At 41.4% G+C, this 26,962-nt stretch overlaps 1 protein-coding gene across 1 annotated transcript in view; it reads right to left on the bottom strand.

The window, feature by feature from the left end:
• Positions 1–297: 297 nt before the first annotated feature.
• The window catches only part of ARHGAP20 (Rho GTPase activating protein 20), a 62,753-nt gene continuing 36,088 nt past the window's right edge, over positions 298–26,962 (bottom strand). The window contains 13 exon segments of the mRNA XM_074932185.1: positions 298–1,892; positions 1,894–1,962; positions 1,964–2,970; positions 4,537–4,648; positions 5,133–5,322; positions 6,276–6,385; positions 7,773–7,934; positions 11,278–11,456; positions 15,853–16,035; positions 17,941–18,007; positions 22,002–22,079; positions 24,930–25,014; positions 25,994–26,035. Coding sequence (XP_074788286.1) covers positions 1,866–1,892; positions 1,894–1,962; positions 1,964–2,970; positions 4,537–4,648; positions 5,133–5,322; positions 6,276–6,385; positions 7,773–7,934; positions 11,278–11,456; positions 15,853–16,035; positions 17,941–18,007; positions 22,002–22,079; positions 24,930–25,014; positions 25,994–26,035 — 2,311 coding nt within the window. The 3' untranslated portion in view covers positions 298–1,865.

The following is a 26,962-nucleotide window of genomic DNA, read 5'->3' as shown; positions in this document are numbered from 1 at the left end:
AGAACAAATTGTGGTGACGTCTTTGAGCCTGCACACAATTATACATGCTGGTATATCTAGTTCTAAGTGCATGATGGTTTATTGCATTACGTGGGCCTCCACAAATGCACCTCTGCTTACAGACACATTTGCAGGATTAGAGCCCAAAATAATAACCCTCTGATTATATATTTTCAAGTAAGGATATTTCTATCTTTGTTAACTGACATCCTCCCCCCCAGATCTGCTGGAAAGTATCCATTCTGTCTGATACAGAGCTAAAAACCTTTTATGCTGATAATACTTGGAAACGGCTTAGTGCACTAAACAGTGTTTAAATTTTTCAGAAATACGTAGTGACTTAGGAGCATAAGCACATTTATGAGAGCACAGTCAAGCACATTGGGATCTGAAACTCCAGTACTGGCCAGTATTAACTGCAGTGGGGGAGGGCTTTTTAAAATGGAAAGCTCATGAATGAATCAATGCAATTTCAGAAGCACTTATACATGCATACACACTCAGATGTGGTTTTTTTCTTGCTTGCTTTCTCTATAACCCTACTAATATTAAAGAATAAATCTTGCTCTCAGCCAGTGTCTTGTTCTCCTCCTTTCCTTGCTCCCAACCCTATTATCTATTACCCAAAAAGATGTCTCTGCACCTCTATATTAACTGCATTCCATTAGCTGAAAACACCCACATGTCTCTAGATGAAGAGCAAAAAGGTAGGAATTCTTGTCTGAATATTACTCAAATTTACAGAAGTCAACAGGATGATGACATACACCATGAATGATGCCACCCAAAATGGAGGGAAAATGCTGCAGTCCTTCCTCACGCAAGATCTGCAGTGGCATCACTATGACTTTTGCTTCAGCCATAGCTTGTAGAACTGACACCTAAAAAAAAATTACACAGAATATAAATTGAATTTATGACATAACAAATAATATTTAATATATAGCATTGAATGCATACACATCAATACCAGTGCTGTAACAACAAAACAGAACTCGTAAAATTAGCAGCAGTTTTTTGCAAGTACAAAAATACACATTTTTTTCAGAACATATATAATAGCAAAATTTATCAGGATATATTATACAAACTCAAAGCATTTAGATAATGCATTACTTTTAATATATTATACGATGTTTTAGATGCTGCATAATAAAATTACATGTGTTCTGCTTGAATTAATACATAATGCCATTTACAGCAATGTTAAGAAACTATTCACAACTTAAACACAAACAGAACAGCCAACGAAGCACAATAAATGAAACACAGAGTTGCAAGGTGTTAGTTACAAGCTTCAGCGTTTCTCTTTTCTTATTTTTGAACTTATTTTTTTCTTTCTTTTGCAGTGTGAAAAAAATAACTACACCTATTGAACATACCTTATAAACATACAGAAAACAATACACTTATCCCTTGGAGGACAATGAAGGTAATACCTATCAGTTTCAGAACAGTAGTATAATACCACAGTTATGGAGTCTATGCTGACTTTGCACGCTACATCAAAACCACAAAGGACTGGGACTCACATCTGCAAGGCTCAACACATAAATGGTCAAGGGGAGAGGCCCAGCAGGCACCCCACTGCCCTGGAAGGCTCAGAGAACAGGGCGTTGCTCTTAGTTACCTCCTGGGACCCTTCCAGATTTTCGGGAGATTTCTGTTTGCTTGGTTTTTAGCAATTTTTATTATTCTTACAATGTTTTTCACAAAGCTTTATGTGGGAACATTACTCCGACGGTTTCCTAAAAAAAGAAAACATGTGAATCTGGGGACTGCTCAATTAAATTTGAACAACCTGGATATTAAACTTAAAATGAACACACATTAATACCAAAGGCATTTTCTTTATGGTGTTTATTTTAAGCATTAAGATTCCTCTGCAAAAAAGCTTTGGTCAATCTCTTCAAACTTTGGATTGCTGCAGTGCTCTTCTAGACCTCCTCTTTGATCTTGGATCATGAAGTCTGTCTCTTCCTGTGACTTTCAGAGGTAATGGCTGAATGTCAGGCTTAATCAAATAGCCGTCAACTCCATCAGTAGGTTGCAGGGGTACTGGCCTGCTGTTGGGCTCCACCAAGTCCCCCTCAGCCAAAGTGTTGGTAGGTTGTGGAGATGGTGGCACCTTGGTGGGTGTAACCAAGCAGTCATCAGCTGCTTCAGCGGCAGCGTCTTCGTGTTTCTTTAGCGACTGAAAAGTGCTATCAAAAGGGGAGGAGGTTTCAGTCGGGGTAAACACAGATTGGTCTGAAAACTGAGAGAAAGCACTGTCCAGAGAGCTCATTGATGACACAGATGGAGATGTCCCAGGAGAAGAGAGGCTGGAAGAGCTAAATCCTGAGCAAATATTTAATGCCTCTGGTGTTGGAGGCAAGGGGCAAGGGGACAAGTCTTTCTTTTCAACATTTTGGTTTCTGTTGTCACTTTTACCAACGTTAATCCCTATAATCAAGCTCTGATTGATAAGCTTTTGCCCTTCCATCTGCAATGACCGAAGCTGTCGGAGATAGTCTTCATCTTCGTGAGACAGGACAACATCACAGCTGGCTTTTCGTGTTGCCTTCTCATGACCACCACCAATGCGGGCGAAGCTGGGGGTGAGGAGACCAATTGCAGGCTCTGAGGAGCGCCTGAGTCTCCTCAAGCTCTTGAGAGTGCCTGAGGTAGCTGCTGAAGAGAAGCCCAGTGCACTGGAGTGGAGAGACTCATTATCTGAGTTTTCTTGCGATGAAAACTTACGGTGTACATCAACAGAAATTGTCAACTGTCTTGATTTGGTTTTACTTTGGATTTCATCCACCTCTGTATGCTCAGAATCACCATCACTCAGAGTAAAGACAGACTCCCTGCTCCTGTTATCCTGATCTCGGTTCTTAATCCAGTCGCTAGAAGAAGAGTCAGCTTCATCGTTCGCCTCATTTTCCAGGCTGTCATAGGAAGAGTCATTCAGATGGAGAGAAGCAGCATCTGCAAAGACAAACCAAGTGTTAACACATCAGTGACCAAGCCACCCTGCTGACAAGCAGCTGCATATTGTTTTTCTGGCATGTATCCTTTACTTTCAGGAGCATTTGACCTCTAAAGATTCTTCAAGCAGAAATGCCAATAATTTTTTTAAAATGGTCTAACTTTGAAATGGAAAAACTGAAATGAATACTAAGTCACAATTCAGTCAAGAAACATAGGATAGTGGCACAAATATGGGTTAGCAGTTTTTATGTGTGGTTTTTTTTAAGTGGTGAACTTTAGTAGTAGGTAATCCAGCTGTAAACAGTAATTTAGATACAGTATATTGAATCAGTAATTTATTGACATTTTCTTGTCGTTATTGAATATGAAAAGCAACATTTAGCCTTTCTTTCCTTCTTAGACAAACGAAGAAAACAGGGCACACTATGTACTTTTATAGTCTTTCAGAAAATACAATGTTTTTAAGAGAAACACTATGAAGAAATTTCTAGTCTCAAAGCAGTCACCTCATTTCCACTGAGCAGTGCACACCTGGGCCCTATTCTGTACATGTGATAATTGGAATTGCATTAAAATCTCTTTTGCTCTAGGCTACGCTAAACTGACTTATCTCACATTTGCAGCAGACATAGAGTTCACGCATGGGCAGTCACCATGCCTCAGTGCGTGCCTGAAAACTCACTCAGCTGCCATAACCCATCGTGGGTCTGAGAATTCAGTCCCAGCACATCCCAGCACAGCAGATCCCATGCACTTCTCCTCTTGGGAAGCGGGCAGGCCAAATTTCACTGGATTTCACTGAGGCTGAGCACGAGGAGTTTGGGACAGCCACACTGAGTAAGACTAGCATGCTGGAGCAAGTACCATTAACACTTTTAGTATAGGCCAGCTGTGTCAAAATTTATTTACAGAAACACTGCTTTAGAAATATTTTAAGGAGAGACCCAAAACTCCAGTCAAAACTGATGCTATTACAGAGCTAGAGAGAAAAAGAGCATTAATGATATTCTGGAATGCTCTGCCAACTAGTCTGTCAGACATTTTCAGTCACCAGTTCCATGATTTTTCTGTGCTAGTAGCAAAATCTGGATGCCCCATTGAAACTCTGGATATCTCTCTCTTGTCATAATGAAGAATAGATGCTTTCAACCCTAATATAATGGTGTGACAGCTGTATTATAACCATTGTTGATCACTGACTTCCTGATACTCTGGGAAAACAAAGGCTGGGGCAAAAATTCTAGATTTGAGATGAAAAATCTTCTCAAGATTATTTTCCTTCTTTTTCTTTTGTTTCCCCTCCCCCCTTGCTTTTTTAACATAGTGGCTCAGAGATGACTGGAATAGGAGCAAAGGATTCTTTAGGAGAACATTGTGTGATATGGTCCAGGTCTATAGTAAGTTGAATCAGTGATTATCACCAATACTTTGGGCAAAGGAAAGAGAACAGCAGTACTTGGGAACACCACATGAAGAGGGAACAGCATTCTTCCATAGAATATACTGATCTTTCTCCTGGCTGAGTTTAGCTGTCTAACAGGATCAAAACATCATCTGTATTACCTGAGCTGTTCTCTCTCTTGCATGTCATCAGAATTTCTCCAAAGAGGGATGTAATTTCCTCTCCAAAAATCCTGCAGCAATTCTCAGTGAGGAACTGTACCAGACTAGAAATCTGCAACAAAGCAATGGGAGAGAGATGTCTTGTCACATCTTCCATTATTCCACTCAGGGCAAGTTCACCATACAAATGAGGAACAGGAGCAAATTGCCCATCCATGATGTGCCCTCTGACAGACAGAAACTCCTATTCTCATCTCCTGGGGCTGAGTACAGCCAGGCCCAGCTAAAATGTCCCAGTATACAATCATCATATACATCTCTTCCATTTCTACTCTGTCCTGTTCCAAGGTCACCACAACCAGAGATCTTTTTAAGGAGCGAAGCACTTTGTTATTACGCTGGGTATTGCTTTATGATCTCCCTCTCCTTCTTCCAGTCAGATTATGTGAATGGGTTAGTAAATGTTTCTGGAGCCCTGATAAGAGGACAAGTCCTGAGCTGAAGAGGTATTGACTGTTTTTATGTTTGTAATCAACATACTGATTGAACAGGATGAAGGGTGGTTTGGATTTTTACTCCGTTGCGGCATCTCTTACCTTTTTTGCAAATTCACTTTCTATATCAGGAGTGGAGGAAACAGGAGGCCAGAGCAGGCTAGGCGCAATGCAGATAGCCAGATTAAATGCATTCATCTGGTTCTCCTCAGATCGCATTTCTATACCATGCAGTACTCCAAAGATGTAACGTAAGAGAACAACATTAGCTCTGGGGAGCTGCTCTATTAACCTGAAAACACACACAAATGTAATTCTTCAACTTAGTGACTGGACAAAATAAAAACATTTTCTGCAGATACACACAGGTCACGATAATGAAAATACAGAAATAGGGTAACATGCTCCACTAATTAAACCAGGGAGCATGTCAAAAAAAGGTGTTCTTGCTCATCTGCTTTCCCTCAGTGTGACACATCTCTGAAGAGTTTTCTGGGAGGATAGAAGACACCTTATCACACAGTTAAAATTATAATCTGCCAAACCAATGAACCAAGCACAATGTATGACATGAAACTGTATTTCACCTAAGGTTCCTGATAACTCACTATTCACTTAACCAAACAGTTCAGTTGTCTCTCCATGTCATCTAGTTCCCGTAAGTATATATGTATGTAAGTACACGTGAGGTCAGCTAGTGACTAAAGTTCTATTTTCAATGACATAAACTTTGCCCACTTTTGTTTCATATCACCTGCAAGGGTGGAGGCTTCCCTTGTCACTCACTATGCTCCAGTACTTCTTTCACAATTCCATCTTAGCTTCAAAATGATCACTAAAATTTGAGATGAATGAGGGGGAATATATGAGGAACTGATTTCAGCTACCCAGGACTACGAAGTTCCCTGGCAATAATTCTGGGCTTGGTATCTGGCAGAAATCCTGGTCTTGGACAGTGTATTTATAAAAACCACTGGGGTTTGGTTTTTTTTTTTCATGAAAGGATATTTCATTAATTTACTGGTATCCACAAAACCCAGAAAAGCAGGTCAAAAGAGAGTTAGAAAATTGTCCCATACAGGCAATTGCTTAAGTATATATGTAAGTTTGAATGCTCTGTTATACACAAAGGTATTTTTAGCATGTATTTCTTTAAAAATGCAATTTTAAGTTGAATATTTGGGATTCTGCATTCTGAGATATAAATTTATAGGAAAAGAATACAGATAATATAAGTAACTCTACCTTTGGATGCTTTTTATCTTCTCTTCATTATTTCCTTGATCCATCACGGAAACCCACTTATCACAGAGCTGGGATGACAAAATGCTGCCTGGGATGTTGCGAAGAAAATCCTTATCAAGAGAAAAGAAGAACAAAACATGAACAGCTGTTCTGGAGCACAAGAGGGAGTAGGAATAAGATACGGAGATCCAAGAGGATGTATCAGTGGGACAGCACTAATTGACAGTGGGACAGCACTAACTGACAAGCATCTTGTTCCACACAGCAACCAAAACCCGCAGAAAATCATCTGAGATAAAGAAGTACTTTGGATTGTGCTTAAAGTGAGTATTTTCCTGCCCTTTCCTCACCCTTTCCTGTGAAAACAGATGTATTTGGATGCTTCATCTGCTATTGCTGAACTAAAAAATCTGCAGTGGGACCAGTTATTTTGATGTTGCATAATGTCTGTCTTTACTTATCATTTAACTTCATCTGTAGTCCCTATTTCTTCTCCTTAGCTGGCAAGCTCCAATACCTCCAGACCATAAGCACTCCAATGCACCCCCACCTTCCTTCCCTTTATCAATCTCTTTTGGTTATTGAGTACTAGTCATGGATAGCCTTTCTGCTCCTGTTTCCTAATACCTCAACCACTGGCGGGCAAGCTGTTGCAACTTGGGAAGAAGCCCAAATCCTAGCTTCCCAAACAAGCAAGGATAAGGGAAGCTATGATGCACATGAATGCCACATTTGCTCTTAGGTGGTAACTGTTCACTGTTATAAATGCTAAACTATTGCCCCTCAGAGAAACTGTTACCATGGGATGAGCACTGCACAGCAGCGCTTTGCATGGTGCAGCTATCCTGTGCTAAACACGTGGCCTAAATCCACCAGTAGGAAAGTAATTGTGTAAGTCTCACCCATGAAAACCTCTCACATAGCAGCAAGAGGAATGGCTTTCTCCAATAAAAATATTCCACTGAAGAAGTGCTTGATTGAGAATGGAGATTACTATTTCTTTTAAGCAAAAACTACACATAAACAGATGCACCCTACTAAAATGTGAAAAGAAATATGCTATTTCTCCTTGTAGCTGAAATTTTACTGAAGGCTTGGATGCTTTTTGCAGAAGGAACATTGTTTTTAATATACTAGTCTGCAAGAAAAGATAGGAAAATTAATCCAAATATTTTTGGCAACATTATACACTTGCTAGGGTGTGTAGTGTAGAGTATTTAATGGACTTTAAGCAGAGATAAAAAGCGTAACAGGACCAGGTTGTAGCTGAGACCTCAGGAAAGCTGGCAGCAAAACAAGCTGGCTAGTCCTCTTCCCCATCCTAATTCAGTGGCAGCCTCCTTTGGAGATCCTCACAATGTTAACGTGCCAGCCCATTCTTAATTCAGCCCACCAAGTCCTCTTTGGGCCTGTCCCTGGGGAAAGGTTCTACTTGTTTGTGCCCAGGATCTACACCACTCTCACTCAGAAAGGGGGAAAGCAATGTTCTTCACATACCTTAAACAAAGACGCTGTCACAAATATGGATTCACAGGCTAGGTCCACTTCAGCACCTGAATCAAGCTTCTCCTTGAGCTCTTTGCAGGTTTTTGCACTTCCAGAGCGTCTGAAAATGCCCTCAGTGGAAGGGCCTTCTTGGTAAAGGAGGGAAAGCATGTCCTAAACAAAATTAAAAGGCAGATGGACTTTCTCATAAATATATTTTATTGTCTTGTGCCATTAAAATGTAGTTTTGCCACTTTTTCCACTGCATGACAAAGCTGTGGTCTGGGTCACTGATTTTGGAAAACATCCCCTCAGAAATATTGTGCTGCCACTGCTAAGCACTAACCTCCTGTATAATCTTCTAGGATCTGTGCAAGTTTTAGCCAAGTTATTTAAATATATAAATGCTGTGGTATGGGCAAAGGAGAGTGGTCTACCTAATCCAAAGCTTTGCATCTGACAGTGGCCTCAGCCAGACACCACTCTGCAGGAAGAGACCCTCACTGCTCATCAGTGTGTTCAATATTATCACCAACCAGAGATGAAGACTTCTGCTCCATGCCTGATGTCTGGAAAAAAAGAGATTTTATCTAAGGTGGTAAGTGCTTTGTTTGTTAGTATCTATCTGCACTTCTACGGAGATCAGAGTCAGATTTTTACCCCCTTGGCTTCTTGTGAGTGGTATTGTACTCTGCAGGCTGCTCATGGGCTGTTAGCGGGACCACCTCTGGGGCAAGGTGCTCCCTCCTGGGAGGTCAACCAGTGGGGGCTAAAGCCTGGCTTGCGGCTCCTCTGAAGCCAGTGAGGCTGCAAAGGATTAAACAAGTAGGCAGCTCATTACATGAGATATTTAAAAGGAAAGGAAGAACAAGCAGATTGCTGCCTTGCTTTTAAAATAACAGGAGGGCCTGATTTCTTCTGCTAAATAAGAGAGAAAAATGAGCAGAAAAGGAAATGCTGAAATCAGAGACCTCTCCTGAGGTAATATGTACATTATATTTTCCAGTTGCTTAATTCTCTGCAGTCTCCTGTGGGTCATCTCTCAGACATGCTGGTCACCTCTCCCCAGGCCTGCTCCAACTGATGTGGAATTTGTCATGTTTGTCTCTTCCAAGGGGGAAACACATGCAGACAGTCTCTGGGATTATATGCGTGCACACAGTCGTCTGAGGACATAGTTATCAAAAAGAGATGGCAAGAAAAGGGACACTGGGGGAGAGTCTGTCATCATTAAATGGAGTTACTGTAACAGTTATGGCTAAGCAGTGGGGTTTGGTGACTTTCTTAGTCTGGGCTGTAAGGTAGGTCTTCCTGACACATAGCAGTGCAAATAAGTCTAATGGAAGGTATTATTTTTACTCTTCTTCTTTAAAGTTTCTTTCTCAGTCTTGACGAAGTTGAAAGTCAAGAATTCATGTAAGTGCATACACTTCGGAGGAGCACCTTTGTGTCAGCATTTCCACTTTCTCTGTGGGGATTTAGAGCTCTGTTGTCAAAACAGGCTGAGTCCCACAGCACAGGATCTTAGCACATGAACAAACACTTTGAAAATGTATTTTGAATAAAATACCCACAAGATAAAACTGGGAAGTCTCCCTTAAAGTAGTAAACCCAGACAAAATTGAACAAATGAAGGTAATGGCGTAAGACAACTCAGTGTGGCAAAGGCAAAAAGAGAGCCTTTCAGCCGTGAAAGCCAGTCTGAAGCTCTGAAGCAGAGATATCAAACATGCCTACAGCATTCACCCCTGATATTTTCCTTCTCTTTCAGGTAAACCCCATACAGTCCTTCAGATGCAGTATTCCCTTCTCCAGAGATGCTGCATGAAATCAAAAGTAAGTTATATTTTGTGGCATAAACACATTTAAGATTCGAAGTCCACTATGCTGTGATTCTATGCCTAATAACTTAGGAGTTTTTTCAGATTAAAAATTACTACTATTTAGGGTTTGGAGAAATTTCTGAAATGCAGCATTAGCTCATCTCTCAAACAGGGAGAATGAGGGACCAGGTTCTTCCAGAGTCCATCTCTGGACGGCTTATTTAAACTACCTAAATGATAAAAATGCGCACTTCTCCCTCAAAACAAAATAACAAGCCCACACTATTAAAAGACCTGAAAAGTCCTGGTATGATTCTGTGGCAGGTGCATCCGCCCAGTGACTGACTGCCTTTGCTCTTGGGGCTTCATGGTAATTGGGGCCTTTGGCAATGGGAGCCGCTATCGACTCCAGGTCAGATTGGGCCTGGGTATCAATGGAGTCCCCTGGGAGCCATTTGGAGCTCGTCCCCTGGAGCAGCAGCTGCGGTCGAGGACTCTCCCCTGGGGTCAGGACGCTGCCCAAGGAAACTCCTCGAGGGGCCTTGGGTCAGGGTGCTGCCCTGGGCAGGTCCTCGAGGCTGAGAGCCCTCACTTGTCAGGTGAGTGATAAAGCGTTTTGGGTTGACTAAACCCTAGGGAGTGGGGCTTTGTTCTGTGTTTTGGGTTGCCTTAAAACCTTATAGAACGAGTCGTTCTGTTCTCCTCTCACAGACATTTGAACCTGTAATTTATGGAGAGATGGTTATTTATGTTAATAATAAATTTTTAATTTTTGGTGGTTGGTGGTTTATTTGAGAGCCTTTGTAACAGATTCACTGTGCAGGCAGTGATAAAACAGAACATCAAGAATAAGCTTAAGAGACAAACCACCTCTTCCTGTAAACTGGTAGAACCCCACTGAAATCAGTTGTTTTAGCCAAAAGTCAGGCTGTTAGGATAGGGGCCAGGTGCTGCAGGACTCACTCCCACTCGGCAAATGTTTCAATTCCTGTATTGACAACAGGGCAGCCCTCAGTCCTGACCAAAAATGCCACATATCTGCCTTAATTATGCCTAGGAATGGGGTCTAGGACATTTTCATGTTCCTGGACTAGTTTTGAGAGCACCTACAGCACTAGCACTTCCTCAAGACAGGATGAAAAGATGCTCCTTCAGCCTCCACCTTCCCACCTATTTTTGCAGTGGTGCTGTCAGATCAAAAATGAGGACCCAGAGTGCTTGCCTGCCCTGGGATGCCTTCAGGAAAGGCTCTGGAACTGTCTGCTTAAGGGCAGGTAGCATTCGTATGCAGGCATGGGCTGTCTGTATGGGACAGCAGATACCATATTTATGGAGTTGAGGATTTTACAGAGATTTTGGGAGTAGTTTAAAAAGTATGTGTGAACGTGGTATTTATTTACACTGTGTAAGTGAGGATTAGGGAACCAGCCTTATAGCGTGGGCTATAAAGAAGAAATAGCCCAGAGCAGCAGACTGACTGATCACATACATTTCTCAAGCTGTTTGTTATTAACCAGGCCTGACCACAGCGTATGTTAAAAACCAATGTTCTTGCTGAGAACCACAAATGAGGTTTCCTTCTGGTTTCTCTCCTTGGGTAATTTCAGTCCCATTTACAAAGTGTCCCCATTTCTCATTCACTATGCAAAGAAATTCCACCACTTGTAAGAGCCAGCCCTGAGCCTGGGACTCACCAAGAGGGGTTTGGGCAGGTTGTCATCCTCACAGATGGTTGTTAGCAAGAGGCCAAAGAGCTTCCCAGGAGCAGCAGATGTTGAGGAGGGGGGTGCATTGTCCAAGTGAGTGCCTGGGCCACGCCAAAAAGCCCAATTTATGATAGATCTTTTTCTTTTAAATGACTTTTGGCTTAAGTCTGGAAAAAGAGAAAGATGTTTATTAGAAGAAATGTATTTCAATTCTAATTCCAGTATTTGTTTTGCAGCGGTTGCTATGGTTTCAAAGGAAAAAATGTCATGAACTCAACCAACTCCTTGGCATCTGGCTCAGCCTAATCCACCATGCACACACCTGTATGTGTGTGTGTGTGTGTGGAGAATGTGCTGCCTTACTCACGCTCTTAAGAGGATCACCAGGATCTGCTGGACCACAGCATAAGCACTTACCACCAAGTGCAGGATGGCAAACCTGTCTGCTGACTTCACACAGAGTTGGACTATGCTAAATAACTCATTTCCCACCCACAGGTGCAAAGCCACAGACCTTCTTTGGAAAAAAATAATAAACACCACTGCCCTCACCTTGGGTTGCTGTCCAGAGGCATCCTAGTTCCCCTGGCAATGTGGGAGAGCACATGCTCTCCCCACAAGTAACACCAGAGAATCAACTAATGGGGTGAGACATTTTCAGACCAGAAAAAGTCGCTACCTTTGCTCTCTTCTCCACAAAGCAAGTATATCATTAGTGTCCTCGCTCCAAACATTTGCTGACCATGGCCTAGGGACAATGCCTGCCCTTTAATCAATGCCTTCCAGATGGCATTTCAGCATGCTGCCAACACACGGAAGGACTCCATTTGTCTTTTTAACATATTTCATAAGATATCTAAATAGCACCACTAAACGAAGCTCTTATTTGCAGTGTATAGAGAAGAAAATACTAGTATTGGGATACAAAAAGGTTCTTTTCATATAACCTTTCTCAACAGCAGCCAGTGTAGTCTTCTTAACAGCACGGGCTGCTGCTAAGGGTGGGTTGAGATTGTTTATGATGAAAGTGCTAACTGAGAAAAACTTATTCTGATATATTTTTCCTTTTCTAGGTGTTTTCAAAGCCAGTCAGTTTTGATTTAGCTGCTTGCCTACTCTATGCACCTTTCTATCAGCTAGTTCTTCCACTGGGTCATTTTGCTTTCTGCTGTTGTAGAGGGCAGAGAGTAGAAGCAAGTCTTGCAGAAGTAAGGACTGTGGTATAATACCAGATTTTTGTCTCCTATACTTCATACTACACTTGTTTTTCAGCCCAGATAGTTTTTTTCATTATAGGCCATTCCATTCCAGGAGATCGTGCTCCCTTTGGGAATGGGTGGAAGTGTTTTCATTAGAGGCTTACAGGATGAAAAGTTACAGTTTAACTCAAAATTTTAACATATGAATGTGAAAGCCTGATGAAAAACTCTTTTTATAAAAAATAATGAGGATATATGTTTTAAGTAGTCCAAAGCTTCATGCAATATAAGCTTGGCAGTGTCTAAGGCTTTACTTGACATGCCATGTTTTGGGAGAACATAACTAACCTACAACTTTCAAAACATTTCTCTCTTTCAGATGGACTGGATATTAGCACATGAATATGGCTTGCTTCACTTGGAGTTTACTCACACAATGGCAAATACATATTGGCATTTTTTTTCTGGCAACCCTGTAGATCTCAGTGGAAGTAACAATTAAGAAGAGATACTATTTTGGAGAACAAGGAATAGCAGAAGTGGAAAAAAAAGGGTCTTAAATAAAGAACTTTTCCTAGTCTCTCACTGTTTACCTCACTCTTAAAAGCCATGGCTCAAACTGACAGTGTGAGCAAGGGGTAATTGTGATTAACTGCAACTCTCTCCTGGGACGGGTAGGAAATCTTAATCAGTGTTAAGGGCAGAAACCAACAACCGATGTATGGCAACAAAATGTCATGTCACTTACAAAACTAACATTCACTGAACAACAAGAAAACATCCTTTTCATATCCCCTATTCTAAGGCGGTTGAGAAGTCTTAAGGTAAAAAGCAGACGAGAAGGGGAGGATGTACACTTTGTTTTCTTGAACCTGTGCAAAGTTACAACACTAGAAGAAGCCCAGACTCCTCTCGGCCAAGACAGACACCAATCATTGTTCTGCAGAATTAATTCCAGGATCTTGCTCTGGTGGAGTATTCTAGGCCAGAAAAAAAGCAATACTTCTTTGGTTGCAGATCTTGCTCAGAGCTCACAGCAGGCATCTGTTCTGCTCACATTTTACATGCAGGGAATTTCTATTCATAGGTAGTGTCCCAGCCTTGACAGTGGCATTTCCTCTTCTTGCAAACTAATCAGAAACTTCTAAAAAACCCCTCAGAACTATTTAACAATGTAGCGTCCTTTCTGACCAAACCCCTGTCAAACAGTTTTCAAAGATCTCCTTTCTGTAATGAGACCAACTTGTTGAAATTCTGCCTTCTCTTTTAACAGACAATTAAATAATAATTTGGATTACAGATTAGCCACTGACAGCAGTCAGTTCTTTCAAGTTAAACTTTAAACAAATTAGTATTTACAATACTTTTTAGATATGTTCTCATGAGCACTACTTAATGGCTATGTTTAACTGGTAGGTGACCATTCCGGTTACATGCTGAAAGGCTGCAGGAGAGGCAACAGAAACAGTCCAGTTCTTTCAGACAGTAAATTCTTCTGTACTTTTTTTAAACATCCTGCAAGACAGCTGATGCAACTACACCACCACAGCTGGTGTCCACACAGCTACTTATTTGACATGATGGCCAGTTGTCAGTCCTGTCTGTCTGTCAACACCTACAATGCTGCCTAACCATGGTGCATGCTGGTACAACTGGGCAGCTACTCCCTGCTGCCTCCAGAAGGGACAGCATGTCCAGCACAGCACTACTGGTGCAGGGAAGTGATGGGAGGGAAGATAGCACAGCATGTGTGACAGTGAAATGTGGGGTTTCAGATGCCGCTCCCTGTAAATTTGCCCAGTATGCGGTGGTGTGCCTAGTGTTTACCTAACAACAACACAGATTTTGGCTTGCTGATCTGAAGCTGAGCCCAAAGGCAGATCATAGCCTTGGCTTGCACACAGGTACCCTTTGCCATTTTCAAAAACCAAAATAGGTAAGAAGGAGTTAGGAAGAGCACAATGAACAGCACTACATGGAAGATAATTTGGTTTGCAAGCAGCCAGACCTATACGTCACTGTAAAAGGTTTTGTCTCATGAAAGTAGGAGAGGTGAATGGACTAAAAGCCTCTTTCTCCCACTTAGCGCAGTCCCTGTGCATGACTTGCAGGCTGCCCCAGGCTTCTGCTGCCTCAAAGCCAGCCTTGCCTCCCCTCCTGTGGCTTCCACAGCACCGCTGACACACATCTGCATTAGAACTTTACAAGCCTGATTTGCATTTCTATTTTCTCTTGCCAGTCAATGTCAGCTGCCAAGCAAGGCCCGTAAACCTAATTACACCCCTTTGCTAGATTGCCTCATTCTTAAAATATGCCATGAAGTAATATATGATACAAATTACTGGGAAGGGGGGGGATGAAGGCGTGTGGAAAGGAAATTAATTATATGAAATGCAATCAATTTCCGGAATAATTTGTAATAGACACTGGTATAGCCTCACTATAGTTAATTTCTAAAAACATTAAGAATGGATCCTATTCATATATTGTGGGAGATCTTAGCTATTGGGGAGTACACAGGATAACAGTGTGCATATTATTTTTATTACTATATGGTCATTAATGGTGAAGTAGGGCAGAGTTCCTAATTGAGCTGAGTATGTCTGTGTGTTAAGCACAATAAAAACACACCATGGGATGCATCCTTGCCCTTAAGAGTTTTTAGACTAATGCCCCAATCCTGTAAAGATCTCCTCTTTTGGTTTACTCATGAGCAGTGAGGAGTCACTGACAACAGAGTGCAAAACAGAGAGCAGGTGCTCACATTTTTGCAGCACCAAGGCCAAAGGCAGAAGAAAATATTACTGTCTTCATTTTACTCAGAGAACTGAAATGAGTAAGTTGTATTTGTTCACTTCATCTAGGTACTCAAGTACATGCCTACGCTTTGCCACGTGAGGGTCCCAGTGAGGCAGATGCGTAGTCCTAAGTACCTTGTTGAGATAAAGGATGCTGCCAAACGTTGCATGGGCATTCTGTGTCGAAGTCAGTCCTTGACTCCTGAACCATAAAAGCATTCTGCCTTGCGACGGAGCACAGCAAGGGTTACAGAAAGAAGCTCAGCTAATAGTCTTACAAAAAATTGCAGGAGTGAGATCTTGTCTGTCTTTTTCTGGTTTTTGAACAACTATTTGACAGACAGCTTGTCAAAATCTAACTTACCAAGATGACACATATACAACAGCACATTCAAATCAGGGAGAGCTACATTGCAAAATCCCCAGCACAGCTGGAAGGTACATCTGCATGCTGCTCTTCGCTTTGCACCCCCCCTCCCCATCCCAGTGCATTTGCTCTCTATAGCGGAGCCAGGGAGGCAGAGGGGCTGTGAGTGAAGGATGCTGGGGCGAGCGGGGCAACTCACCGTTCAGCTGCTGGCACACAGCCAGGCGGCTTGGCTTCAGCACAAACTGGCACTGCAGCTCCTGAGGCAGCTGCTCCGTCAGGAAGGACCCCTGAAGCTGCCGGGGGCAGGCACAGTGCTTTGAGCCATGGGGCATAGCGTCACGAATGTGGCTCATTTTAATTCCAAAGGGATATTCATGTCCTGTTCAAAGAGAAATCATAATAATCTGTGTTGGATTGACTGGAGGCTTGCGAAACTCCATCTGCCTTGGAGGAAAAGCAGATTTTGCATGCTGGTGTGCAGCACTTTCTCTCTGTAATCTCAGAATTGGTGCTTTTCTGCATATTTACATAGGCATAAATCATACACTGGCAGATATGGAGTTACTTTATTTGGTGTAGTTAAACAGATGTAAAATCAGACCTATTACAGCTGTAACACATAAAAGCCCATCAGAAAAAAGACAAATGAGTATTTCTGAATCCAGCATTCATTCTTTCTGCTGCTTTACTTGTGACACTGAAAGTTTAGGTACTGGTTGCTCACATCATTTTGGTGAGAAATGAGATTTTGGGACCAGTCATCTGTCAAATTTTTGCTGAGCATGCAAAACCAAAAAGCCAGTGTGAAAGTAATCTCTCCCTCTCCATCGTAAGTGCAACAGCCAGCAACTCAGTCAATGACACACAATTATAGTTCCTGTCTGCGACTAAAACAGGAAAGAACGTTAATCACAGGGCTAATGCAAATGAGCTATGCTTGGCACTAACCAGCATCTTTGGGGACTACACAAAGGCAATTCATTTCTGGAAGAGCTTTCAAAAATGCCACCAGAAAGATATTTTCTGGACTTGTCTAAAGACCTGGCAGTTGACATATATTAAATACAGGTACAATGTTAAGGTGTTTTAGTTAACTTGCACTTAGATTGATAGTGGAAGAGACGTTATTTGAAATTATAGGTAGTGTGAAGCTGAAGCACAGTCAAACTCTGCTTCTGATGTCTACCTATGATAAAAGCTGGCCTTATATAATAAACCTTTGCATAAATATAAAGAACAGCATCAGTTTTATACTTGATTCTTCTTTTCCAAGGATTGTAACTGAATTTGCTGCAAGAAAGAGTCAGTCAATTAAAATGGCCTTTCGCATTTCTGAATTCTTTGGTTCTATGTGTAAACCCATGATTTTACTTGAAGAAGCTACACATAATAGTCAGAGAGACAAAGTCTGGTACATTTCAAAGACAAAACAGTTTGTACTGTCTATAAGGTGTACAAGTTAGACATTTTATAAATATTAATGTTGTCTGACTCCAGCAAAGCATTTGTAGCTAAAGCTGCTTTAAGAAAGAATGCTAAGATTTACTGGGGTTAGATTTGCAGGAGGAAAATAGAAAATTCACAAATTTTTCTCGTTCTAATCATCTGTGAACTCACACAGCACAAGTAATGCTGGACTTCTACAGGGAAAGATTCTTAATAACGGGAAGGGATTTGTTCCCAGTGAATCATGGGTCAAAATCAAATCACTCTATCCAATCACTTCTGAGCTTTGGGTTGATTCCTGGGGAGGAAATGTTTCTAAAAGCATTTGAGAAAGTGAATAAGCAATAATTTGCTCCTAATCAGAAGGGAACTGTCAGGCAGTAAGAGAAATACAGGATTGGAAAGGACTTCTTGAATCAGTTAATTTAAGTTGTTGAAGAACAGAACATTTCTCAAAACTCTGCAGAGTTTTGCTGAGGAGGGGAGTAAACAATGCTATGGAAGTGTAGGAAGGAATATGGTATAGCTGGACTGGCCCCAGGAGAGGAGGTGAGTGAGTGGAGAGGCTGACTCTGTAGAAAGACAGGCTCATGCAGCAAAACTGGGGCAGAGATAAATGAACTTTTTCAACCTCTTAGTGACACAAGCAGACAATCAGCATCTAACTAGTTCCCCAAATAGGAAAACTTGCGTGACAGGGAAGCAAGAAAAAACATGGAAAAAAACCAAAACAAAACAGAAGAGGAAACTGCATTTCAGTCTTCTCTGTATTTCTTGCTTCCTTCAGCCCTAAAAACTGAGTGAATGTTTCAAGGATGAAAACATGCCAAGAACTTACCAATAAGAGGGTAAGGAGCATCTTCTCTTCCTGAAATCACCCAGAGCTTGTAGTCTTTTTCAGAGCCCTTTAAAACCAAAGTTAAGAATAATTTTTCCAGCCATCAAGAACAGGTTTGCCTTAGGTTTCTCATAATATAAAGGTAATCTGCACCTTGCTAGCGGGGTTGAAGGAACCCCCTTTACTTTTGCAGTGCCCAAATTTGCCACCAGCAAAGCTTCTGAATTGTGTCTGTCATGTGCAACGTGGTTTATGTGACCAGGGTCCAGCTCTGAGCAGTGAGAGGGGCTAGAGCCCATCATTTCTGAAGGAAAATGGAGAGATTTGCCCCAGTTCTTTCACTGCTTCTGGATGCAGAGGGATGGGGGTCACAGCCTTCCAGGACTCAGGATTCCTTTTGAGGCCAGACCAAGACATTAGCCATGCCAGGCCTGCCTGCCACGTGGCTAAGTCAGTCCCTGGCCCACATGCCTCCCCAATCCCAGGAGGCTGGAAATGAGGCAGCCCCCAACATGGAGGGGACCTCTGGCCCTGGGCACTGCTCCTGGCCCCCAGTGCCTCTGTGCCCCACTTCTCCCCACCAGCACTGAGCAGCATCTGGCCCAGAGGAGAGGCAGCTCTGATCCCCCAGAAGGATTACAGATAAGCAGCACGAAGCGGAGGCCTATTGCAGAGCGTCCGGCAGACAATGGGCCGTTCGTGTGAGCTAAGGTGACCCTTTAGCTCCGTCCCGAGTAGCAGGGTAATCACATCCTCTGGGACAATGCTCTGGCACACAAACACCCCCAGTCTCAATCCCGAGAGCTCTGCTCCACCATCTCCCCAGCTCCTCTACATCCCCGGCAATTGGGAGGAGCTCAAGCTTGCCAGCCAACAGCATCCCATGCCCTGTGCTGGAGAGCAGGGCAGGAGCACCTGTGCCTGAGACCTGAGCCCACAGTGATGATGGCAAAGCAAGTATGGAACCTGAGGGGCTCCTGGCACTCAACACTGCCCCAGAATCTCCTCACAGGGCTTCTGCCAGCACTTTTGTGCAGCCTTTTTGTGTGGAAGGGCTTGGGAGTGCTGGATGGTGCCTTAAGACTGTTGAGTCTTCTTGTAAAAATTTACAAAGTAGAGAATAAATTTACATCAAAGGAGCCAATTTCCAGAGGATTGGAGAATGTGAACATCTTTGGGACAAGCTGTGTAAAACTGCTGATTTGAAAGCAAATTCTAACTATTGCCTTTAGCATAAATATACAAATAAATATTGCAGTTTAGTTGAAGAAGGACAATAGTACATTATTTCAGATATGATGGTGAGACAATAGGTATTAAAAGAATGACATTTAATATAAAGCACTCTCAAGACAAAAGGTAATAGCAAGTGGATAAATACACTGTATGAAAAGTGTTCTTTTATACCTTAAATCCCTTTTCAGTGACACTGCTAAATCAGAATAACTAAAATCTAAAAGTTTTCTGGCTACAAAAGATTATATATACCTCATGGCAGTATATATTTAGCTCTAAAAATAAATCCTGCCTCCTTTTAAACAGATTTGCCTACTAGCCTGCATTGTCTGGACCTTCATCAGTCCCTAAAGCTCTCGAGACTCTTTCTACTTGCTGCATGCACCCGATGTAATGCTGATACACCCAATAAAGCCTTCGCAGTTTGCTCTCTGACTGACAGAGCTTTCTGGCCCGTATTAGCACTGCTGTTAAGTTAGCTAGCAGGGGGCAGAAGGAAAATAAATAGGCTTTGGAGACATCTCTGATGCCTCAGGGCAAGCAGCCAGAAGCAAATAAATACAGCTGAGGAGCACAAGAAAGGGTATTTACTTTTTCTTTTAAATATATATATGAAAGGATTCGTTGCTGTGAAGGGAAGCAGGGGAAGGGGAAGAGCTAGTAAGTGCAGTTTCAGGAGGCAGACTGCTCATCTCTCGATTCCAAATGTTGTCTTTTATGGGCTTTATGAGGCCATTTGTCAGTATAAATGTGACTGTCCCAGAAAAATCAGCAAGTGTGCTTATGGAGCTGGGAAACCCAAGGTCCTTCTTTCTGCCCCACTTGATAATTTGGAACAGATGATCAATGCCATTTTGCGTGAACTAGCCATCATTTTACCAGAGAAACCATGGAGGAAAAAACCCTGATGTGTTAAACCAGAGTGAACTCAGCCAAAGTAATAGCCCCATTAATCACACAACATACGAAATGTAGTTTTTATAATTGCCATTGAAAAGTTGTAGAGCTCCTTTCAAGTAGTTCTCTCTGGACATAAATAAAAAACCTCGAGACAGTGTATAAGAAAAAGCTTCCTCACAGTCGGAACAATTGTAGGAGGGGTTTGGGTGTTTGATACACAGGCTACAGATTAATTTATTTAGCTTGTTAGATTTTATTGCTAGTCTTATAATATGCTTCTAATGAAAAAGGCTTTATGCTATGAAGATGCCGTGAAAAAATGTAGTATATTACTTGGGCAAATAATTCTGCAGGCAAGATTTTACATCTTTTGGATGCTTTCATTCTTTTACCGCTTGAAATAAAAATGTAAAGAGGAGGAAAGGGTTGATTGTGATACATACAAAAGAACACAAAGCTGAAACCTAACCAGCTCCTCCTCCTGCTCATCTTAAACAAAACACTCTTGCAATACTACCATTTTCCTGTTTTTTCTGTACACAAAATGAGGAAGTGATAATGACACCCATAAAATGGGTAAAAATGAAGGACATCATAATAAAGACTTGCAGTTTCAATACAGCAGTCTCTTGATTTTTGGTGCAGACTGGGGGAGACAATCTGCAATTAAAATCCTGATTTTAATTCACATCTTATCCTTTTCACCTTGCAGTCTCTCCATCAACTCCAGAGCTACCTTAATTGGACAGACTGCTGGATTCTGAGCTCAGGCCAGAGCCCCAGCCCTGGTGTAAATGGGATGTCTGAGCCATAAAATGTTGGCTAGACAGAAATTACTGTGCCTGGGAAATACCAAGCTAGCAGAATAGGCTCCTGGATGCATTAAAAGCCTGTATAAATTAGGATAATGAATGCTAGGGAAGGAAAATTCTGAGTTTACTCCAACTTCTGCTGGGGGTGTCCAGAAATGCCAGGGAAGCACAAGAGTGACATACTTGATTCTTCACACTCAGGGCTGTGGTAAGGAAAGACTTGTCAGATTCCATGCAATGAGATCAGCATATGCATCGAGAGTAAGACACTTTAAAAAATCTTGTTACCCAAACTGTAGACCGACAGGCCAGTTAAAAAGCTGTCATCCAGGAGCTTCTACGACCATCAGTGTTGGTTGGAGCCACATTGTGAAACAATGAGAGAAACAGAATAAGTGAGCCAGAAATCTTGTCCCTGGCGGTGATTCATTCCTACACCTGAGGCAATACCGTGTCTGGTTTAGAGCAAAGGGAGCCAGCTGAGGCAGTACTTGATCTCCTGTGAATCTCTACATCTACTTGGTGCACTACCCTGCATTATCATAAGTCCTGTAAAATCCTTTTTCCAAAACAGTTTCAGGACATTAAATTGGGTGCATTCAGATTCTGTGCAATCACTCAGTTACACTCATACCTCATGTAACACTAAAGGTCCATGGACATTTACAGCATTTTGTTTGGGCACTTGAGATCAGTTCTTGTAATCTGGGGACACAGCTGATCATGCATGTTTGCCTGTCTTGAAACCAAGTAACAAGGAGATCAGTAGGTCTCCTATTTACACTGAAATATGCAGGAAGGAGCTTTATCAAACTCTCACTTCTTGTGTCAAGATATCTTCTCCTAGGCATCAGCAAAACAGATTTTAAAGCACCTTCAAACATGATAGATCCCTTACAGGGATGAGAGACTTACTCAAAGCTTCTAAGGCACTTGATGATCTCTAGAGGTCTATATATTAACAAGGCACTTTAGCTTCATTTCAACAACACTGAATTGCTATGATAAAGGATTTAATTAATGTTCATATCCTAAAACTTGGAAAAAGTACAAGAGAAGATTTGATTATTAAAAGTGACTACAAGACTCATTAAAACTGATGCAAGGACTTACATTAATTCCCAGCTGCTGCAGGGCCATCAGAATTACATCATTTGTTGTATCAACATTGGTTACACTTAGGGTTTTTGACTGTGAACAGAAAAAAGAAGAAGGGGAAAGTGACATTAAAAATTTGGATTTGCAAAGACTATCTGAAGTGAAATAGCTCTGCATAATTCACTGTCGGAAAATTTGAGAGTATTCTGTTAAAATTTTACTTGATAAATAAGTTATATTACATAGATAAAGATCCAGCTGTCTGAGATTGAGGTTTGATTCCTCTACTTTGTCACATACTTCCTGTATTTGCTCTCTGCTTCCCCAACAGCTCCATCACAAGGGAGGGTGCCATGATTACTGGGGAGGGACAAGACCTCCACATTAAAATATGCAAAAAGACACAGTCACTAACTGCACTTTAGACACTGCATAAGGGAAATGTAATGGCTTGATTAATTTAAAATCATGCATGTTTCCTTTGAAAAAATGAAACATTTCAGTGAAATAAGAGGTTCTCAAATTAATTGTTAATTTCTGTCCTTTTCTACTGAAGGTCTCCCTGGTAAGAAAATACTGTACAAAGCCTGATCATCTCTATATCTTTTGCCACATTCTATATAGATTTCTCAAAGCTAGATTTGGCTTAGTACCAGAAGCACTTCCTCTTGGTAATCTTTCATCCACGTAAAATGCTACCGCTCCAGCATCCTCCAGAATCTGTTCATTAGTTGTACGGAAAAGCATGGATCAGCAGAAACACCGCTTTCTAAATAGCTACAGCAACCAGCATGAAGCACCAAGCTTTGTGTCAGAGGAAGTGCTGCTTTCTACAAAGCAGTCTTTCTAGGGTGAGATTTCAACACCTTCTGCCTGGCACCAGGATTACTCTCATACAGCTGGGTGATGTACCTCGGCACCATGGGTTGCTCTTATGCAGGGCAGCACATTTCAAACACACCAGGATTAATGACTTCGTCCTCAGCCTCGTCAGGATGTGGCAGCACTGCCGCCATCACCTTGCAGAGGCAAAAACAAGTAGGAGAGCACGCCCAGAGTGGTTTTTGCTTGCACCATCACACCTGTGCTGGCCTCACTTCCAAGCCGACAGGCAGCTCTCACACATCAAGCACAAGTTACTAAGCCCTCTTTGGAGACCCGCTAGTTTGGCTCTTCTAACAAGACTACACAGCTTTTGGATTGCAGCTGGTTTGTGGCCAGCCTAAAGCCCTGGCAGAACAACACATGCCCGCTGCAGCAAACCACCCAAGCGTATCCAATGGCCCAAAGAAGGGAAGGTGGCAGAGCCAGGATGTAAAGGTTCACTGACAATCCCAAGACAGTGTGCTATACCCTGCTACCCTGTGTAGCACATCAATTTTATACTGGCCGTAGGATGTTCAAGTGAAACAACCCTCTGACATTTTGCATTTAGAAAAGATATGAGCTGTACATTTCTTGGTGTCCCTGATAATAACAAGCTTCCATGGCAATCAAACGAAAGTAGTGAGAATACTGTATATATTGCTTCAGGATGTATCTGAACACTCATGCCATAAAAAATTTAACATTTGCCTGAAGCAATGACATCTGGCTCTCAGGAGTAGGTCAGCACATTTGCATAAGTTTTACTCTTGGCTAGAATATTAAAATGGTTTCTGCCTTGTGTTCAGCCTTCTCTACCCTCCAAATATGAAATAATTCTTGGGCATCTCCAGCTGCTGTAGCACAGGGACCACAGTGCCATAAGAACTATTTGCATCACAAAGTTTCCATCTGCTCCTCCTCTGTTTTATTACTGATAATAGCTAGACTACAGTGTGTCATTTCTAGGACTGTCAGGATCAGGAAACCGTATCTGGCACATGAGCTAATTACAGCTAAGAAGAAAAGACATTTAAAAATACCCAACAAACCCTGGTACAAAAGTGCAACACCTGAGTGCATGTATGATTTATAGATGTTTACATCTGAGCAGACCTTGACTTGCAGTCCTGCATCTGAACTATCACAATTATTGTTATTGTTTATTAACATTTGTCTTAGTAACCTGGCAATTCTATTATCATTTACCTTCATAACGATTTTCTGGAAAAAAAAAAAAAAAAAAGGCAGATTTGGTTACTTATGTCTATGCAAATACAGAATTCTAAGTGGAGATTAACTGCGGCAAAGATCTCCAGTGAAGTCTAACTTCTGTGAAAATTTCTTGTGTCCTTGGAAATGCTCTTTAGGCTTCTGAGCATGAAATACAGATCTTACAAGCATAGTTAGAAAGAAAAGACAAATGTGTAAGAAGCAGAGGAAGAATGGATGAATTATCATTGAATGATATGGAACTGCCTACATACAAGAATTCAGTTTAAATTAGTTAAAAATTACTTAGTAAAAAAGGTGCAAATCACCCTGTGGATGACTTTTCTTTACCAATTTACCTCTTACATATAAATTTACCAGCATCAGTTAACTGATGAAAAAAACATGTTTAAGGCAATTTTAGGGTGTTCATATACATAGCCTTACTGACTTAAGATCATTATAAACAATGAAACACATTGCAGCTTTGCAGAATTGAATGAAGGCAGCTGTGGGTTTAGATCAGTTTTACAAGCAAAAAAAGAGTACATTGTCCTGGCATTTCTGAAGATGCTTATGCATAAGTTCCACTAGAGGTGTTTCTTGGGACTTCACGCTGTACAGTCTTTAGTTTGTGTGCTAGAACCAGTATTTCTTACCAAGCACACCATCTTTAAAATGGAACTAATGTATTAAACACAGGAGACAAACATTTCAGGGTTGCATATGCCAAGTCTTTCAAAGGGACTGTATCCCTACAGGAGGTTGCAAACCAGAGGAACCCTCCCAATACTGAAAGAATTTACAGGTGACTAGCACTGATAGGTGATGTAGATTTTGACACCCGTTTAGCTCAAGAGCACTTACATATGCACAAGTCCCCACGTCCTTTGCAATTATCTTCAGAGGAATGCTTTTAGGATAGTCTTTTTCCTTCTCTTCTCTTATTCGACTGACAAAACAAGTACAAAACAAGTAAATTTTTAATACCGTAAACATAAATAGCAAGACAGAGATTCAAATAGCAATCACGCGTAACTGGATAAGAAGCAGATTGTTTGCAGATGTACTGCAGTAGAAAGATCTCTGAGGACAAGAAAGCATCCAGCAGGATCTGGAACGGATGCTGACTGTGGATCCTGGTAATGCCCTGTTGTGTTAAAATTCACTGTAGAAATCTGAGTAAGCAGCAGCAAAACCAGATTTTAAAAAACAAGTTAAAACTACCCATCATCATGATACTTCGGTCTGCACTACAGGCTCCTACTGGAATCAGTTACATCCCATTGTACGGACCAGTTCAAAGGACTGAACAGGAGAAGAGTGAATTAAATCATCCCAGAAAGGATGATTTAAACAACCCCAGGAACTCTGAAGAATCAGATAAAGACACAAACCTCAACCAGCAGAACTAGGTGACAAGAAAACAAAACCACTGCTAGTAGTTTTCTGTCCAAACACAGACTGAAATAATACAGCTCTATTTATGTAAACCCACCATATCCTCCAGCTTGAGATACATTTTGTAAGAGCAAAATACAGCGATCCATGAGCAGCAGATACGTTACAGCAGAGGTTCCTGAGCTGGGCTTGTTTAGATGCCATCGCCATGGAAAAAGCCCCAGGCTCAACTAGAGCAGTGGTGGCAGAGACTCCTATAGATATGTAGGGAAGGGACCATGTGTGATAGGAATCACTCCAGTTTTGTGACAAGCCATGTTCAGGCCCAGAGAAGTTCTTCCCTCCTTTCACAGTGAACATTGCATGAATGGCACATACCATCTTCTGCAGGAAGACATGAGATTTTTTTCCTTAATATTACTTTGAAAGAGCTTATCTATCATGATGGCATAGGCACCACAGCTTGGGAATCACTGGTCTAGAGGACCGGGACTCTTTTAAGTGTCTTCAAAGACTATATAATAAAGTACCTTTGCAAAAAAGACAGCCACGTCTCCTTTTGTTCTGCAGACCTGAAAAAATTATAGAAAAACAGGGACAAATCAGTCATCATTCTAATACCAAAATAGCCCTTGAACAAACCATGGTGGAATGGACTGCGTCTTGATTGCAATTTCCATAAATACCCACAAAAACAAAAAGATTTTTCCAAATTTGTATGAAAAATCTGTTTTCCTGAAAAATCGACTGAAAAGCCTACCACAGAGATCAAAAGCCCGCGTTACCAGTTTTTATCAGAAACTAAAGCTTTAACAGTGAATTCAGTAGGAAATTAGTTGAGTTCTTAAACTAATGTCCAAATAGAAGAGGAAGGCACTTCAAAATAAGAGCTTGATTCAAAAGCTTGAAGATACTTCCTCAGGTATATAGACTCCTTTCCACTTTCACTGTTCTAATTCTCTTCTTATTTATTTGGTTTATCACAACATCACAAAGTACACACAGCCACAAGAAAAAAAGGTCCCATTGTACTTAATAAGGTTTAACTTGGGACATTTTAAGGCTTATCTCATTTATCTCATTTATACACTTTCAAGGATAAAAACCTGTCCAGTTAAATGTAGCTAATAATAGGATAGTGCAAGGAATCTAACCTAATTTTGCTTCATCTTTCTTGATTTAAATCCTGCACCAGCTGGAGTAACTGGCATTCTCGCTGTTGCTTTTGCAAACTAAGTTCTTCAAATTTTCAGAGCAGGCATTTAGGGAACTATAAACCTACTGAATGATGCTGTGAGAGGAATGCACTTTATAAAAATGTGATTCTGCTTTGGCTGCTTCAATTCTGTCAGATAGGCATCTACAGACTCATGTATGGTGGTTTAGATTTTTCTGTGTACTTCCAGACATAAAATAATTTCATTTTTGAAAAATCTGACTCCGTTTTGATTGAAGCTATTGCCTTCCTATCCAACTACTTTCTGATAGCTATATAGGGA

The sequence above is a fragment of the Athene noctua genome, chromosome 1, assembly GCF_965140245.1.
Source record: "Athene noctua chromosome 1, bAthNoc1.hap1.1, whole genome shotgun sequence".
In the NCBI taxonomy this organism is placed as follows: domain Eukaryota; kingdom Metazoa; phylum Chordata; class Aves; order Strigiformes; family Strigidae; genus Athene; species Athene noctua.
Note: the sequence above shows the minus strand (reverse complement) of the source record. Positions and strands in the feature narration are given on the sequence as shown.